The sequence below is a fragment of the Callionymus lyra genome, chromosome 12 (assembly GCF_982586985.1).
Source record: "Callionymus lyra chromosome 12, fCalLyr1.hap1.1, whole genome shotgun sequence".
Taxonomy (NCBI): Eukaryota; Metazoa; Chordata; class Actinopteri; order Syngnathiformes; family Callionymidae; genus Callionymus; species Callionymus lyra.
In genome coordinates, this window is record NC_141829.1 from 14,631,459 (window position 1) to 14,650,505 (window position 19,047).

Sequence of the window (19,047 nt, forward strand, 5' to 3'; positions counted from 1 at the left end):
AGATGAGGTCATCTGTGACACAGTGACCATTCAGCAGCACCGTCAACACACACTCCTATCAGACACGCCCAATACACATCCGAGTTTAATGGCGGCGTAGAACTGTAAATCCTCCGATTATGGCCGTGAGTTCCTTTAACGCTTTGATGATTCTATCAGAAGATGAATGCGGAGCAGAGTCATGAGAAGTGAGGAGATCGAGGGGAGTTCCAAACTTCTCAGAAACAAGAACAGTTATTCGAAAAGAAAATAACCTAATTTTTTACTCTCCAAACTAATGCACTATTTAAAAAAAATAGAGCATATCAAATATAGAAGGCGACATCTGACTGTGACACACGCTGTGATTTAACTTCCACCTTAACTTGATCCTCTTTTTGTAATGGGCTTACAGGCGATAAGAGCTACTCCACTGACCTCGTAACACACACAAAAAATAGGAAGGTTGTCGATGACAAACACAGCTCAATAAAATACAGTAAAACCACACGTCTTCCTCCACTACAACTTTACAATCCAAGCGGCGACACTTCTTCCAGCTCCCTTTTACTGCAGAGAAGCTAATGTTTATGAAAGCGACAATCACGTTTGACCCACATTTCTGCCTCGCTCAAATTACAACCTCTGTTCTTCACCGCCGGGCCTTTTCTTCCATCTGCGGAGCAAACAAAACCTCCTGATCTTTATAAATGGAGCCTTTATTTTCAACCGTGTGCAAGAGTTCAGGAATAGAAAACATGAAATTAAAAGATTATCCACTTCCTTCGGTTCACTTTGAAACCTGTATTTCTTTCCCACTGGTTTAAACTGATAAGAATCTGGGGAATGCAAAAGTGGGTTTCGGGGGTTCCTTTTCCAGGTTGAGCTTGTCGACTTTATGATGTGTCAACATTTTCAAAAAACGAGCTGCCAAGCCGGGCTTTTCAAGAACCAGCGACTGGGCTCATAAAGCTGGAAAAGACAACTATAAACCTAATCATTTGCGATGTTGTGGCTACAGGTGTGGTCGGAGCATCTGTGGAATTTTGTAAATTATAAGACGTGCGAGTAAAGTATGTAGTAAATAAGCATGCAGTGATAAAAATAGTTCTTGTTCAGAGTTCAGTCTCTACTATCCATCTTTGAGGATACATCAGACTAAAATACACCTTTATTCGTCACACAATGGGTACATTTGAACTATTGAACAAGACCAATGACAATAATCTAAAAAATAAAATGTATTCTTTACCATCTCGGACCCCTTTTTGGATGGTTTTAAGCTTAATAATTTGTCCCTTTACTGTGTGTTTTGTGTACTCTTATCAATGCCATAGTTTAACTTAATGTTGTCTTTGTGCATTTAGTGGTGAATAATGACAATAAAGAAATGATAAACCTGTGATTATTTCCATAACTTTTCGCCAAAAGTCCAAATGTTGAAGACAATATACCAAAAGTATTGATACTGTAAAAGACTATTACTTGTAAAGGGTTTATAGTCAATATAATACAGTGTCAATACTTGGTAGCGCTCATGCTAATACTTAGCATTAACGATGATGGTACAGCTGCTCAGAGCTAAGCTAATAAAAGTGTAAAACAAAATAGTATTCATTTAATGTGTTTCACAACTAAAAGAGTGAAACATTAACCATCACTCAGTTAAAGTACTAGTAAAAGTTGGATTGTTTAAAAAAAAGAATAGTTTGATTTGTTAGCATTGTTATCATAGCACGTAAGATAAACATATGGAAACGCCAGGAAATAGTTTATTTATGATATAGAATCAATCATTTTAATGTTTTGGGATTGTTTATATACATAACTAAAGTTGTTTATAACTTTTAGTCATTTGACAACTTTAATTATTTTAAATTAGCTTGATTTGTTTTTAGCATTGTTATCATAGCACACAGAATGTATCGAGAAATAGTCACTTTGAAATTCCAGGAAATATTTTATAAACTAATCATGATCAAAGATTTAAATGTATAAGGAATCATTTTACACATTTACTAAAGTTTTTTTAAACCTTGGTCGCTTGACTTCAAGAGCAAAGGTTGCATTTGAGCTAGTTATCCGGTGACTTGGAAACTTTTGGGGCACCTGGAAAAATGGCTTTTAATAAATCCAGAAGACAAAAAACGTAACATAAATAATGGACAACAAAGTCAATTCTTCTCCCACTTCGCTTCCTTTTTTTCCCCCCAGTTCTAGTCCTTGTCTCTCACCGATGACTGACCTCATCACTAAACCAACCTCACCCATTATCAGTTGCAACAGTGGATGTTATGATAAGATTTTGATTATTTCACCAGTTTTTTTAAGCCACATTATCAACAACGTTGTATGTAACATTCCGAAAATACTGAAACTTTTACTTTTAGAGGCTTATTAGAGTCAATATAATACAGTGTTATGACTTATCAGAGCTTATGCTATTATTTAGCGTTAAGATGATACTAAGGGCTAAGCTAATATAAAATTAAAGTGTGGAAATAGTTCTTAGAATGAATTAAAAAGTAATATTTAGCATTAAGATGATACTTAGGGTTAGGCTTATATAAAATAAAGTGTAGAAATAGTTTTTAAAAAGAATTAAAAAGTAATATTTAGCATTAAGATGATACTAAGGGCTAGGCTAATATAAAATAAAGTGTAGAAATAGTTTTTTAAAAGAAATAAAAAGTAATATTTAGCATTAAGATGATACTTAGGGTTAGGCTTATATAAAATAAAGTGTAGAAATAGTTTTTAAAAAGAATTAAAAAGTAATATTTAGCATTAAGATGATACTAAGGGCTAGGCTGATATAAAATAAAGTGTAGAAATAGTTTTTTAAAAGAAATAAAAAGTAATATTTAGCATTAAGATGATACTAAGGGCAGGCTAATATAAAAACAAGTGAAGAAATAGTTTTTCAAAATAATTAAAAAGTAATATTTGGCATTAGGATGATACTAAGGGCTAGGCTAATATAAAATAAAGTGTAGAAATAGTTTTTAGAACGTATTTAAAAGTAATATTTAGTGACTTACGGAAAAAAAGTTTGGAACTCAAAATTACTCAGTTAAAGTAGGAATAAAAAGTTGAATTGTTTAAAAATAATAATAGCTTGATTTGTTAGCATAGCACGTAAGATAAACATATTGAAACGCCAGTAAATAGTTTATTTATGAAATAGAATCAATCATTTTAAATTTTTTGGGGGTTGTTTACACACATAACTAAAGTAGTTTATAACTTTTATAGTCATTTGACAAATGTATATTCAAGATAGTTCTCCGGTGACTTTAGCAACTTCTGCAGCGACTGGAATTCGCCTCTATTTTCGGAGTAAATCCAGGACAACAAAGGAGGACCAACAGCAGCCCAGACCCTCCACAGCTGTGCGGCCCCTGGACGTGGAGCATGGACGGGAACAAAAGAGCACATGACTCGGGACAGAGAGGGGGGGACTCACCAGGACCATGGCGAAGCGCTCCTCCAGTTCACCTGGCTCCGGCATGGGCAACTTCAGCGGCATGTTGTGGCCCCTGAAGTCGGCGTGTTGCTCCATGCTCCCCGCGTTCCCCATCTTTTTTTTTTCTTTTATAAATCCTCCTTTTTGAACACAAAAACAAAAAAACTGGTTCCTCCCGCTGCTAACTTCTCAGTTGTCCTCGGGTTCGTCCCCTGGTTTGAGCGGCTGCCTCGACATGTTCTTCTCGTCCTACAGATGCATGAAGTGAGGAAAGTTGTTCCTCCTCGTTATCCGTCTCTTGCACAACTCGGGCTCCACTCCCTGTGCTGAGCGGTGACGCCGAGCATGATTCAGTCGCAGTGACTGGTTAGTAAGTGATCAGATCTGGGTTTAGTAATCCCTGCTGAGAAGGGGGGGTCCACACACTCATCCCTCCCCACAATGACTCTTTTCAAAGGGGTAAAAGCCTCCCACTTCTTCTTTACTCGGGGCGTAGCTCCCGAAGCCGTAGCCAAGGAGATGAGATTTTTTTTTTCTTTTTTTTTTTTTTAAGAGTTGCATTGTGGTACTTTGAGTCCATTGTGAAAGGGGGAAACGTGGTGGTGCCTCCCTAAAATCAGGGGCCCCCAAGTGAAGAAGACCCCCTGCAGGCGACGAGGAAACTATTCGAGAGGCTCCTTGATGAATAACATAAGAGGATAACAAGAACTTTTATTGATGTGAATTGATTTTAATACGTTTAATATGTTTTATATTGTTTGATGCAGAGAAATATACAATAGGTACCATTCTTTAGTTAACAATCAATTGTTTACTTATTTAACATTTTCTTTTTTTAATCTACAGTTTTTTGCACTGTCCTTTCTCTTTTAATTTTCTTTGATATTGCAGTGTTATTATTATTATTGATATATTTACATTAAGAATACCTTTACATTGAGCATTGTTTTCTCTGATTATTATATTTGTTTTTATAGATATTAGTACATTAATTTCAATCCTATATATGTGTTACACGTATTGCAAAATTGACAAATAAAACCTTGATCGATTGATTGATATTCAAAGCTTTGTTTGTTGATCTTTTAATAAAGATATTTTAATATTGTTACATTAAGAATACCTTTACATTGAGCATTGTTTTCTCTGATTAATATATTGTCTTTATAGACATTAGTACATTAATTTCAATCCTATATATGCGTTACACGTATTGCAAAATTGACAAATAAAACCTTGATCGATTGATTGATATATAAAGCTTTGTTTGTTGATCTTTTAATAAAGATATTTTAATATTGTAACATTAAGAATACCTTTACATTGAGAATTGTTTTCTCTGATTATTATACTTGTTTTTATAGACATTAGTACATTAATTTAAATCCTATATATGCGTTACATGTATTGCAAAATTGACAAATAAAACGTTGATCGATTGATTGATATTCAAAGCTTTGTTTAATAAAGATATTTTAATATTGTTACATTAAGAAGACCTTTCTACATTAGCTTTGTTTTCTCTAATTATTAAACTATTAGTTTACAAGTGAGAAGATGAATGAAGGTTCAATTTCAACCCTCTATGTGTTACATAAGTCATAATAATTGATCGGTTGATATTTAACCCTTTGTTTCTAACTAGTTTAATATGGTTTTGTTACTTGATTGACTCACATTTGAAGAATTCACACCTTTATTTTCCCCATGTGTTCTTTAGTTAATCTAGTTAGTTAAAAGCCGGGAAGGTTGATGGTTGGATTCCATTTAACTGAATGTCATCATATGTATAACACAGCATTTGTTATAAAGATGATTTTTGATGGAGGAATGAAGTCCAAAATAAACTTGATTTATTTGCTATACACATTTTTTTTATGGTCCAGCATTATTTAATAAAAGCAACTCAAAAATATATGAATAAAAAAAGCTTTGGGTGATTTATCTTTTAACCTTAACACACTTAAAAGTGAAATTAAAGTCAATTTCCTTTGCTGATTAACTGTTTTATTGAGTCACATGCGAGGGGAAAACCAAGCACATGTCACTCACATTCCAGGATGTTTTTTTTAGCATTTTCAACGGTCGTCAAGTTAAGCTATGATCACTACTTATATTAATTGATAAACATATATTGAAGCCTGTCATTTGTAATCAAGATACGGCAGAAGATAATTCACAAGGTCATTTTGTTTCTCCTGGAAGATCTTCAACATGCTGTGACGATGAAACGGGATCTGCTGACAGGGTGGGATGCTGCACACAAGTGGGTGACATCAGCAAGCACCACCCTGGAGACCGTCCAGAGGTTCTCCAGATGTACACTGGTCACATTCAGGCCCACTCAATAGGGATGGGAGGACGTCACATCTGAACTTGGCTGGCTGGACACATTGAGGAGACACAGCTGACTGACATCATACCATCATGACATCAACTTGTTTCTGTCCATTAGTCAAGTATGTTTTGTCTTTAGTTTATGTCCCATATATGCGGCTGACTTTCCCTTCCGGTCTCGTGCATCACGTCATGTTCAGAGCCGAGATAGAAAGTGAAAGCAGAAGGGACTATAAGGAACTAAAATAAAAATAAAAACAACTTTGGACTTGACAAGTGGGTCAAAGGTGAGCTGTGATCCAGATTGCGTAATGTCCTTGCATAGCGATGTCATCTCTCCATGGTTCAACAGCTATTAAGATTGTCTGATCAAAGTAAAAAAGCAAAATGCATATTTAAAAGATATTCATCATTGATAAATTAGTGACATTCGATTTCAAATAGCATTTTTTTGTAGTGTTTTTTTGGTTTGTTCATTCTATGAATTTCGTCTTTAAAATTAAATTGATAATTAATAAAGTTTATAAATTGATAAGACCTTCGTTGGAGAAACAATAGCGCCCTCTAGTGGTAGTATTTACGCTAGACGTATGTTTGAAATACGTTCGAACGAGAAGAACAGCCAAATAAAATTCACTCCCATTGGCAGTACTGCACTTCCGTATTATTTAGACAATAGTAATCAAACAGAAAAACGAGACAAGAAAATGTTTTAAAAAATATTTGAACAATGCTAAATAAACAACTCCATACTCAAAGACTAATTTGAACTACTTGATTTCAACAAAGAAAAACATGGATTCACAAGGTTGAGTATCAAACTATATTTATTGTATACAGTATCAGGACAAAGTAGAAACAAATTAAAAATGCGGTGGATTCATCAACTTAAGCCCCAATTTTGCTCATTTAAAATGCTTTTTTTTGCATCCTCCCCACTGGACTAACAAGTCATCCCTTGGTGAGTGAAAGAAACAATTTTAGCTTTGATATTGGCAACACAGAAAATCAAATGGGTTATAAAGATGATATAGTTCCCCATCCAACTCCTGGGTGTCACATGAGGATTCCTTAAGCTTTTAACAAGTCAGCCAATAACACTCAACCTGGCAAACTCCACTGAAAGAGTTATCAAGGTAAAGGAAACTCCAAACCATGATACAACATATGGATAAATAAATTGACTGTTGACCCCAAAATTGACTTCCGGATAAATGCAACCTCCATTTGTGATCCAAAAATTGGCCCCAAATAGAAAAGCATTTGATAAAGTGAGCAGCACAGAGCCAGAGGGAATTTTAAAAACAAAAAAAACAGCAATAAACAATTACAACATGGATAAAATGTGGATGGTCCAAAGTTTTGTTTTTCTTTTTTTTAGGAGAAGACTCCTCCCGTCTGTTGTTGAAATACGTCAATAGTGTCTTCATCCTCCATTTCCAGCTGGAACATAAAAATCATATACCATTAGAAAAGTATAGAGGAACCTTGGAAACATGGCAAGTCTTCACGCCAATGTGACCAACCACAAAGACACATGCAGGTCATGTGATGAGCCAGTGGTGAAAATCTTTTTGCATTATTGCATAATAACAAAAAATACATTCATTTTAAAAAGTGCAGTAGTTCTGAGTTAAACTACCAAACTACTTAAGGGTTAGTTCATCCAAATAAAAAAACTCACTCATTTTCTACTCACCCTCATGTCGACTAAGAGTTGGAATTAGCAGTAATCCGTTCAAATTTGAGAAAAAATGCGTGTTCATTTTAATGTAGCGACAGTTTCCTTCGTCTCCATTTTCCTCCAAAATGATGCACTTGAAAACATCTAAATACCTCCATACTGCTCGTCTATAGTGTATCTTGTATTGAAGCCTCGACATGTAAAGATTGTTTCGGAAAAACTTCAACAAGTCTGTATTTGAAGCGTGTTACCAACGAAAGATGCAAGGCCAGCCACCTAAATCACTTGCAATGTGTTTGAATGAGGAAAGACTGATAACTTCTGCTACAAATACACCTAAATAGTTATAAAAGACACATTCCTCAAGTTGAGGCTTCGATACAAGATGAACATAAATGTCTTTTCGACCAAAGATGAAGAAAAGGGTGCTCCACACACTACATTAAAATTGAACTATATATTTTTACCTACAACTCCAAAATGGAACCGATTACTCGTAAAATAATCCGAACCCTTAGGTCGACATGAGTAGAAAATGTGTTTGAATTTCAGGTGAAATAAACCGTTTAGCTATAAACAAAAATAGGCCAATGACTTAAGGCAAAAAAATAAATAAAATGACATTGTTAACAAAATAAAGTTCATAAGCTCCTGCAAATAAGACAAACCGTTGTTCTTGCGGATTATTATAGTTTTAAAAATAAAGAATACTTTGATGGACAAGAAGGGGGCGGAGTCACAAACCTGTGCAGGTGTGTCTGTTTCATTAATCGGCTGTCCATCAAACCTAAATCTTATCTGGCGGATTGACAATCCCTGGAAGAGAGGAGAATATTAGGGATGAATCATACTCGAGAACTCAATAGAGAAGTGTGTTATTTTGTTCGTTTTCATGTAAAAACGCACCTGTCTTTCGCAGTACGCCTTCATGAGCTTGCTGAGAGGAGTGTGTCTCTTGATCTTGAACTGCACCACTGATCCATCCTGACCTGCGACTTTGAGGTTGATGTGGTCGTTCTCGGTCTTCACGCCCTCCTGGAACAACATTTAAAATTAAAAAATTAAAAACACGGTTACTGCTAGCAAAGCCACAAAAAAAGGAGGCCCAAACACGGCACATCGATTGTTAGCTTAGCATGCTAACCATGTTCCAGAACTGGCGCAGAAAACGCTAATGGCGCAAAACAAACCAGGCACAATTCAAAGCAATAACACGCGGATAGTCATACATTTTACAAGCGATTGGATGATAGTAGACGCCTGGGTTTCTGTACGTATGGTTGTTTTGACGCTATTCCACGGTTCAAGGGCACCGTCGTTGCGCCAAAAAGAGAAAACATCCGCACATTTGTCAACCGTTGTTTTCTCCCGGTAGCATTACGCGCTCAAACATCAAACGGCGCTAGCTAGCGATGCTAATGCTAACTCGAGCCCCGACGCGACGATTTTTGAAAACATTACAACGTTTTTTTTGCGAGAATCCTGGTTCTCACCTTTGGTTTTTCCTCGGACATTGTGCTCTTGGGCCGGCGGGGGACGGTGTCAGTGCGGCGGCGGGACGATGAAGATGATGATGCCGGAGGTTCTACGGCTTCGGCACTTTTTTAGTCTGAGTCGCGAGCGCGCACGCACATTTAAAACTTGATTCGACGGCGGCTGTCACGTGGTCCCCGGCGCTCGCCCCCGCGGCACAGGGTGCGCGCTGGCGGCAATTTTTTTTTTTTTTGCGCATCCCCGCGTCCCGTAGGAAACAAAGGGGTTCGCTTAACAGAAACATGCTTTTATTATTTTATTTATGATTTTTATTGCTATTTTAAATTCGTTTTGATGGTGTTTCCATGATTGTAGTGTAAGTAAGTAAGTACTTTTTATTTATATAGTGCTTTTCCAGACCAGTAAGTAAGTAAGTAAGTAAGTAATATTTATTTATATAGCGCTTTTCTAGACCAGGGTCACAAAGCGCTTAAACAATCAAAACAATACTCAAAAAAGTATATACTTTAAAGATCAAGATAATACTGAGAACAACACAGGAGTTCCAGAAAATCAAGGAAACCAGGGTCACAAAGTGCTTAAACAATCGAAACAATATTCAATAAAGTAAATACTTTAAAGATCAAGAGAATACTGATAACACAACAGGAGTTCCAGAAAATCAAGGAAACCAGGGTCACAAAGTGCTTAAACAATCAAAACAATATTCAATAAAGTAAATACTTTAAAGATCAAGATAATACTGAGAACAACACAGGAGTTCCAGAAAATCAAGGAAAAGCCTGGAGTGTTTATTTAAATTAATATAAAAAGGGAAAAAATATTAAGATTTTATTTTCGTTCCAAACTTGAGATCACGAGTGAAGACGCAGAAACGTCCTCCTCCCGTCTTCTGCAGAAATATCAGGGTTTTCCGAGATCACAATGTCTCTTTTTGGTGCCGGGTCTGCCCCGGGGACTCCTCCCTTTTTTTGCTGAATCATTAATAGCTGCATCCATAAGTGAATCCTCCTGCAACCTTCACATCCTTCTCTGATGCTCTTGACTTCATCCTAAGCTCTGCAAAATCCAACTTTATTTAAAGAATAACTTTACACTTGACGACATTGAAAACAGCTTTATTTAATCACTGCATCATTACATGTTATCCTTGAAGATTTCAGTATCAAAACAAATAAACGTGTTATTCAGTCAAACAGGTTCTTATAGCTGAATTTAAATAAAAATCAGGTACTAGTTATTAGATTTTTTCATCGTTTTAACAAAGAAGTTAAATTGTAAACGTGTGAATCCAATGAGTGCTCGGACAGTCAGTCCATTTCTAAACAGCTTATAATAATAACACTGACAAGTAAAATCAAGTTTGGTGATTTTTCTTCAACATAAGTCAGTCAGAATCGAGGCAGACAAACTTTTTTTTTTGTGTTTTTTTTTTTTGTGCATCAACACAATCAGGAATTAAAGCCACAGTCTTACTTATCGTTCATCCGGGTGTATGAGTTATTCTTGGCAATACCTAAAAGAAAAATATTACAGTATTAGTTTCACAGATTTACTGGAAAATTTTCAGTTTGACCAGCAGATGGAGTTGATTGACAATTTCTTTTCGGATTTATCGCTCAATACTATTGTATGGAAGCCAAAGAAAGATACATATATAACATTTTCTCACCGTATTTCTGTCTGATTTCATCATGTCTCATCTGAATCTCTGTTCTCCTGCACAAATAAAAAAAAAACAGGGTGAAAATTGAACACTTTTATTAAAAAGGTCTGAAATAATTATTAATGAGGATCAGGTACATTTTTTGTGAAACATATGCTCCATTTTTATGAATCCCATGCTTGTATTTGAATGTTTTGTCTCACCTGGCTTTTTGCCGTGAACTTCTCTCCTGGTTCTGTCGGTCTGCTCGAGCGTCTTCTCGCGAGTTCCTAAGATTTCATAAACGTCAATTACAATAAAGAAGGATTTCTATGTTGTTGATGTTTTTTTTAAAGAAGTTTTTTTCTACAGTTTGTGCCACAATTGTTGCCACCAAACGCTGGCAGGGGCTCCGGAGCCGGGCCGTGTCAGCCTCACAGAACAATAACAAACTATTGTGTTCCACCACGTCTGACCACGCCGGTCACGTGACCCCATTTGCTCACCCGTTTCTTTCACGTTTGCAGCAGCAGCAGCAGCAGCAGCACACCAGGAGGGCGAGGACGATGAGGCCCGCGATCACACACATGGAGATGATCAGGATCTGGAGGTTGACTGCAAAAAACATCAAGAAAATTTAACACACGTTGCTAAAAAAGAAAATAAATCTTATTTAACTCCTACTTTGACACAGCCCCCATCGCGCTTCTGTCAACGCACACACACTGCTGGGCGGAACGATGCTCTTCACCGGGTACTCCAGGCATCGACTGTTGGCGTTACACCACAGACACTGACACAAACATAACGTTATCGTGTGAACCATCGTTACGTCCTTGAAGCTGAGGATGTTCTTTACTCACCGACACACTGTTTAAACACTCCTCACAGCTGGTGTTGGATTTGGACTCACAGGAGGCTGCAAAGTCAAGAAGACACCATTTAATAACACCTAAAATCAGCTTAATTTGAAAAAAACTGGGGTTGTTGCAGTGCATTATGGAACTCATAAGTATAATGATTTCCCGTTAGCAATAATGACGGAAGGACTGACAGTCTAAAAGGAAACACAAACCAAGCTGAGAGGTCGTTTGTTAATCTCACTGATGGAGTTTTAAAAATAAGTTACTGTTTTAAAATAACAAAAAACAGTAAATAAGTGACTGAAAATAACAACACTTGTTAAGTCAGTGCTCAAAGGGGGAGATAAGGTCAAGAAAAATCGCCTATGAAGATATTTTTACTTTAAATGTACTTTTTTTATGTAACAAGTGGAAAATAATTCACTAAAATAATGGATGTTAAATAAGAAATGTAGAGAAAACTATTTAATTTTTATTGTCAAAGCGTGTGTTTGGGTTTTAGGACGAGCACAAGACTACTTAAAAACATGCTTCACATTTATGTAACATGGATGTTGAGCTAAAATCGTATTAATTAAATACAAGGAAGCAAAGCTTTGATCATAAGATACGAATCATGGGCTGTTTTACTGTTGTTTTCTGGCCTCAATGCACTGGATTCTTTACCTAATAATCAAATTTCTCTAGATGATTCTACGGTGCAGGACGAGCTCTTTAGAAATAAAGAACAAACATTTATAGTGATTTTATTTTTATTATTATATAGCTATTATTCTTCAGGATCTTGGGATTCTGTCTGCAGTGTTAAGTTGATGGGAAAATAGAGGAAATCCAGCTTCACTAAGCGAGCCGGTGTATCAGGTGAGAGCCACATTGTTATGCTCAAAGGGCCAAATTCAGCTCCAGGGCATCACATTGAATAGAAAACCTATAGAAGTCAAGCCGAGCAGTAAATCTGGATTAGTTCAAGTCACAAAGCTGCTCATTGTTTTACCTCAAAAGTAACTTCTTTCTACACAAATGCATTTTATATTGTAATACATTTTATTGTCTTACCATGAAACACACACAAGGGAGACTTCCTTTACACATTTGTTTTAGCCTCCAGGAAAGGTTATTTAAAAGATAACTGAGGGGCAGAAACTTCATCATGTCTTCGGCCTCGTCCACATAGAGTTAATCTTTAGAAAGTGAATTATCTGAGGACACTTCTTGAAAGATGGAGGAGACGTTTAAAGTTATAGATAAAGAGAAAAATGTGCATTAACACTGTGATATATTTGTGCTGCTACTGGACTGTTTAAAAAATTAAACACGAGGAAAAAGTCTTATTTTATCCACAGAAATACTTTTTTATTTTTTATTTTACTTGCAATAACAAAGTAGCTACTAATAGCAGACCTTTAGTAAGCATATTTACTTTTAATATAATATCAATAAGAAGTAAATATTGATTCTATATAGCATGATTGATCGTTAAATCGTTTTTTTATAAGTAAATAAATGAATAAACATGTGACCAAAACCACTATTTGTTGGGAAAAACGGATCGTGTTCAAGGAGTTTATTGAGAAATCCAACTTAAGGTGGGAACTCCTTATAAAACACACTGGACATTGGACGGCGAATGGAGCAACAACCTTTGCTCACGAGGAAATATAATCCCATGACCCGATTATTCAAAATAAAGTACTTTAACAATAAAAAACACACTTTTTCTGTGATTTATTCGGTCAAGTTTGACATCTATTTACAAAAGTAACCTAACTCGTTTTTTAAACCACTTATTCAACTATTTAAAAATAAATAAAAGTAAGATTTAAAACACAAAAAACATTCAAAAGTAGAGACTCTTTTGTGATGTCATGTGACTTCTTCGTGACCAAAAAAAAAAAGACTCACCGGGAGCTGAAGTGGGCGTCTGCGCATGTGCGAGAACAAAGACGGAACATAAAGTCCAAAATATCGATCGACGATCGGCGAACATGATGATGCCAGAGTGGAAAAAAAGACAACAACCGAACGGAGGAGAGACTTGTTTATGTCACGAGAGAGTTTGGAGGGCTGGCCTTGAAAGTCCTGAGGGCGGTGACGTCATCGCATCTGACGCCTACGTCCGCCCCTCAAAACAAAGACGTGATTGAGGAGAAAAAACCGAAAGACAAATACGATAAAATATCACCAGATTATTAGTAAATATTTTTGAAAACTAGGCACGAAAACTCCTTTATATATATATACATATATAATGTAATAATATATAATAAAAAAGGTTTACATTTATTAAATTTGTTATCAATTATTCACTGGGTGTGGAGTCTGTCCCAGCTACCTCGGGTGAAAGGAAAGGATACATATATATATATATATATATATATATATATATATATATATATATATATATATATATATATATATATATAGTAACAGGCACAAAGAGGTCACGAAAAAACAACAAAAAAACACATCTCTGAAATACAATAATTTATTAAAGCCTCTTTAAATTTCAATATAAAACATTTTCCTGATTCTTCCTCTTAAGTCAAAACGATCAGAAAAACCTGCAGGTACAGTCGTCGTCAGTGGCGAAGAATCTGGCGTCGCCGCCGGCAGCTTTTAACCAGATCTCCGGGGACACGAAGGGAAGGAACTGAAGCTTACTTGTGTTTGGATCGTCCGGTGAAACTCTCTCGGAGAACACTCGTCGATAAACTGCATCGCTTTTTTTTTTCGCTTTTTTTTCTTCTTTACAGGCCACTTGATTGAAATAAATAAATACCCCGCCCTCACTCACACTCGTTCAACGGTCACATTGGACAAACAATGTCAGTCTTCGCTACATTAAAAAAGACCTAAAAACAATCAAAACACAGACAGATCAGTTTACAGACAAATAAGCACAAGATGTCGGGCAGCAGTGGTTATAGTTCTCATTCCGGTGTCAGTCCAGGTGCTGAAGAATCCACATCCATTTTGGGTTCAGTTAACATTCATTAAAGGCCACACGTTGACTTGAAAATGGAAGAAAGAAAAAGAAAGGCAAAACAAGGTTTTTTTTATCTTCACCTGAGAACATTCCTTTGTTTGCTTTTGGACTTAATGAAGTGACTGATGACAGGGTTTTATTGATCGTGAGTTAAATCTACTTCCTCTAAAGACGCTTCTCCTCGTGATCACCTGATCCAGCTGCTTCCAAAACTGGACACGGACTTGACGCTGCAGCGTTTCTTCACGATCATGTTGATGTAGGCCTTCATGATCTTGGTGATCTCTCCCACCTTTGGATGCAAAAACATGAAATTAAAACCTTCTCTTCGTTATAACTTGTTATAAAACAGTTGGTTTTGGGTTCTTTACCTGCGGCGTCTCGAAGAACATCTCCCGCTCGTCCACGGTGATCTTGTAGGTGCAGGGCTGCGGGGCGCCGAAGAACACGATGTGCTCGTAGGGGAACGTCTCCAGGGGTTTGGGTTCTCCTCGCTTGTACACCGAGACGTTCTCGGCGCTGACGCTCAACCAGAGGTCGTGAGGGAAACCTCCCTCTTTACACTGAGGACACAGAAATGAAAGAGTCTGAGCGACTTCATTGTGAATCCGTCATTTAATGTGGGCCACTGGATAGTTTGACCTGTAAAGACAGGGGTGGCAAATTAAATCTCCTTTTTATATACTGACTTTTGTTAGGGGCCGTCAAGCAAATAAAAGAAGGATACACTTGAACAAATAAAAAAAGAAGCCATGACATGTAGAAGCAGAAAGCTTCAAATAAGCCACTTTTTAAAATATATAAAATAAAATGGGCAATTAATATTCCTTAGGGACCACATTTTATACTACATGTTTTAAGGGACCGTCAAGCAAATAGAAAGAAGAATGACCTTAAAGAAAAAGATCTTAAGACATTTAAAAACAAATCTCAAAGTTAAATAAACTAATATGAAAAATATTTGAAACAAAACATTAAAAAAAAAACGGAATTTCTTCAATTCACTTAAAAATAGTTTTAAGGAAAAATAAATACTCGCAAAAAAAAGGAAAAAAAACTAATTTTGTTGTGTTTTTCTATGTTGAATTGATTAATAAAAATAAATACACAACAACATTGTAACTTGGCTAACAGGTGCGTGGCTAGTTAGTCGATCATACTTTGACCTCACATGGGCCGCGTAAACACAGTCAAAGGGTCGCATGTGGCCCCTGGGCCAGGTCTGTATAACAGTGTCAGTGTTGATACACAACAGAGACGATGGACGTCAACAATTGTACTGATGTTTATAATAACAGTGAAGTCGAAGAAAGTTTGGTAAATATAAAACTAAAAAAACTAAAATACTTTGGCTCCTTATGTGATCGACCCTAATACCCAAATACCTAGACGTTATTCCTTTATCGTTCATTCCGTGTTGCACTGACTGCATTGTTTTGATTGTGTTTTTATTTTGATTTCTTTGTATATTTTTCCATTTGATTCTATTTTGTATCTGCATTCGATCTTCTCTGCAGTGTTGGGAGAAACTCTTTTAGTCTGGTGTCATCATTTATTATAGTTGTTTATAATATGTATGTTTACAATCTTTGTTATAGATCATTTTACTTTAATTATATATATATATTTTGTTTATAGCTTTTTTTAAAAATATTTATTTTTGTCTTTTAATCTTGATGTTATTTCCAAACCTCTTTAATTGTATTATTATGATGACTCTTCTGATGACACTTTGATTGTCATCTTTAATACACTATCATTGATTAAGATCTTTGTATTTGTTCATTTAATATTTTGTTCTTAACACATTTCTTCCTCAAAGTAACTATTATAGTTACTATGTAAAGTACCTTTTTTTTTGCAAGATACGATAGAGAGATAGATAAACTAGGGTAAGAATATAAGGATATTAGAGTATATCTTATCTAATCTAACAAAAAAGTGACTATCCTAGTAACTAGTTATATTGAAAGTAACAAGTTACTTAAAGTAACTGAGTTGCTTTTGAAAGAAGTAACTGTAACTAAGTAACAACTTTAAAGTAACTTGCCCAACACAATACAAATCCCTAAAGAGACAACAGCTAGAGAACAGGATCCATGTATGTTAATAAGTCTGGTTCTGGTCCTGAACGCACCTCCACGTCGAACAGCGTGGATCCGTATCCGGGCCACTCCTTGATGACGGTCATGTACTTGAGCATGGCCTGGTGCTGCACCAGACCCCCGAGGCGGGACCACTTCTCCACGATGCTGGCCCTGGTGGCCGACATCTCCTCCTTGATCCACATCTCCAGCATCTGCTCCTCCTCCATGCGCTGCTTCTTCATGGAGCCCGTCTTCAGGCCCCGCCGCAGGGTCCCGTCCAGGAAGCTGGTCCGCCGGCGCTCCAGCGTCTGGCTGGACCCGGAGCCCGGGCCCACCTTGGTGAACTGGAGGATGCGGTTGCGCAGGCGGCCCACCGGGTAGACACTCTCCAGACTCCAGGCGGCCCGGGTCTTGTCCCCGTGCAGGAACTGGAGCCGCAGAGCCGCCAGATGCTGCAGGGTCTCCTCTCGGGCCGGGAAGTGGCCTTGGGTTAGACTCTCGTGGGCCTATAAGGGAAGGGATCAAGGGTCAACTTCAAGCGAGCCATTAGAAGTAGCGCGACTGAAGCTACCTGCTCGAACATGAAGGCGAACTCCACGCCCTCCTTGGGCATGCTCTCCACGTCCAGGAAGCAGTAGAGCTTAAAGTAGAGCTTCCAGTCTTCTTCTGCTTCCTCACTTCCTGCCAGTCTGCAGGAAACACATGAAGACACGTTTTTTGTCTACACCACACAAGAGTTGTGTTTCCATCGACAACATTCTTCAAACGCACAAACTGTTTTATGAAGTGTTGATATAAAGTCACGGTCACATTCAGCAGCTTTTCCCCATTATCTTTATTTTTAACTTTTAATGATGCTATTTTATTTTAAACAAAACCTATAAATGACATTTTTTTGTAATTTAATCAAATCCATCATTTGTCTGATAGTTTTTTTTAAAGGTAAATACAAATCAAATGAAATATCAATAAATACAAATACATATATATATATATATACTACTTACTTTAAAGTATATCAGTGTCATTAGAATATTGAATGAATAGATTTTAAACATTTATGAAACATGAAATGAAAACATTTAAAATGTTGAAACTGTTTTTAAAGCATTTTATTATTTTTTGAACAATTATATTAAATTGTTTCTTTTTTTGAAAGGTTGAATTTTTGGTTGTTGTTATTTAATTAGAAAAATCTAATGTTTTTTAAATGGTTGATCTAATAACTACAAAATTCATTATTTATTTACTAATGGCCTTTCAAATTTAAAATAAAAATAGTAATAAAACATTGTATTTAATCAACATTTCAATATACAAATTACTGAATTTAACTATACAAAAAAATAAATCAATGCCTACAAAATAAACATTTGAAATATTAAATTCAATTTACTTCCATTGCTTCATTTTTTTAATATTTAGAATTACCAATACAAGTATATTATTCTGAATATTTCATAAAAAATATGACATGTAATAGAAATAAATTGATTTAAAAAGCCATTAATCATAATGAAAGTTAAAATGTAATAAAAAAGATTAAAAATATAATACATTGTAACCCTTGTCTTAGGGTCAAGATTACCCGAAGGCCCGAAAACAAATGTGTTTGAGGTTAAGCTGTTGTTAACTTACCTTTCAAACTTGGCCAGAACATCAGCGACCAGAACTCTGCTCTCCACGGCCTTGTCGATGTTGCTGTTGTGCTCAAACAGAGCGAACATGTTCCTGCTGTCCTCCATCGCCAGACCTCGGATCAGTTTCTCCACCACCTGTCAACAGACCATCATCAGTCCTCCGGACACTGGACGGTAAAAGTAACGTCCAAAGAAAACCCGCCGCACCTCTCCAGCGGTCGTGTGGGAGTTGATGGAGATCTTGCAGGAGCCGCCGCCGTGACAGTAGACGGTCGTGGTCATCTCTTGCCGGGTCAGCAGGGCCATGATCTCCTCCTGGGACGGGACCAGCTCTCGGGTTTTCGTCTTCTTCAGAGACTCGTTGATGAAATGAGCGAAGTGCTCGATCTCTGTGTCGGGGAACAATTCCTTTATCCTGGAAAACATGTTTGGATTCAGTTATTTTGAACACGTTTAATAAAGATTTGTACATACAAAAGACAGAAATACAAAAAAACAAGGGAAAAAAAACACACAAAAAAAACACAATAGTTTTAAAAAGAAGTAGGAAAAAGTAAAAATACTTAAAATGTCTGAACCTATTTCAACTATTCCTCTTTTTGTAGAAAATTGCTTAAAATGTCTACACAAATGTACATATAAGGACTTGTAGCAACACATAACATAAATATGGACATATAATTATAAGAAAATATATAAAAATATTTTTAAAAAATCATACATATCTCTTAAAAAGATACATATAATATGTGGCTCTCATGAGTTCTAAATAAAAGTATACAAATTACGATATACAAATGTTTCTAATGGTGAACTATTTTATTTTTTATTATTATTTTAATTATTTTAATTTCTTTAGCTTATTT

The 19,047-nt window shown here is 36.2% G+C and overlaps 4 protein-coding genes across 9 annotated transcripts in view; all 4 read right to left on the bottom strand.

Moving 5' to 3' along the window:
• fmnl2a (formin-like 2a) overlaps positions 1 to 3,859 on the bottom strand; it is a 54,344-nt gene extending 50,485 nt beyond the window's left edge. For 4 of the 6 annotated variants that reach the window (XM_087803445.1, XM_087803443.1, XM_087803441.1 and 1 more), the window contains exon 1: positions 3,446 to 3,859. In XM_087803445.1, the coding sequence (XP_087659571.1) occupies positions 3,446 to 3,559 (114 nt within the window). In that variant the 5' untranslated portion in view covers positions 3,560 to 3,859. The remainder of the gene's footprint in view (positions 1 to 3,445) is intronic. The other 2 variants (XM_087803442.1, XM_087803440.1) reach the window with 1 other exon arrangement.
• A 2,732-nt stretch (positions 3,860 to 6,591) lies between these two features.
• sumo3b (small ubiquitin like modifier 3b) lies at positions 6,592 to 9,102 on the bottom strand. Its single transcript, XM_087804332.1, has 4 exons — positions 8,960 to 9,102; positions 8,373 to 8,501; positions 8,211 to 8,282; positions 6,592 to 7,225 (listed from the first exon to the last, which is right to left on the bottom strand). The coding sequence occupies exons 1-4, from the start codon at positions 8,978 to 8,980 to the stop codon at positions 7,160 to 7,162; spliced, it is 288 nt and encodes a 95-aa protein (XP_087660458.1). The 5' UTR covers positions 8,981 to 9,102; the 3' UTR covers positions 6,592 to 7,159.
• A 960-nt stretch (positions 9,103 to 10,062) lies between these two features.
• pttg1ipb (PTTG1 interacting protein b) lies at positions 10,063 to 13,530 on the bottom strand. The gene is made up of 7 exons (XM_087804140.1): positions 13,371 to 13,530; positions 11,469 to 11,524; positions 11,290 to 11,398; positions 11,112 to 11,220; positions 10,830 to 10,895; positions 10,633 to 10,679; positions 10,063 to 10,476 (listed from the first exon to the last, which is right to left on the bottom strand). The coding sequence occupies exons 1-7, from the start codon at positions 13,453 to 13,455 to the stop codon at positions 10,433 to 10,435; spliced, it is 516 nt and encodes a 171-aa protein (XP_087660266.1). The 5' UTR covers positions 13,456 to 13,530; the 3' UTR covers positions 10,063 to 10,432.
• A 409-nt stretch (positions 13,531 to 13,939) lies between these two features.
• The window catches only part of myo10l3 (myosin X, like 3), a 65,513-nt gene continuing 60,405 nt past the window's right edge, over positions 13,940 to 19,047 (bottom strand). Inside the window, exons 35-40 of the mRNA XM_087803481.1 lie at positions 18,389 to 18,596; positions 18,180 to 18,316; positions 17,113 to 17,230; positions 16,592 to 17,047; positions 14,826 to 15,017; positions 13,940 to 14,746 (exon numbers count right to left, since the gene is read on the bottom strand). Coding sequence (XP_087659607.1) covers positions 14,642 to 14,746; positions 14,826 to 15,017; positions 16,592 to 17,047; positions 17,113 to 17,230; positions 18,180 to 18,316; positions 18,389 to 18,596 — 1,216 coding nt within the window. The 3' untranslated portion in view covers positions 13,940 to 14,641. The remainder of the gene's footprint in view (positions 14,747 to 14,825; positions 15,018 to 16,591; positions 17,048 to 17,112; positions 17,231 to 18,179; positions 18,317 to 18,388; positions 18,597 to 19,047) is intronic.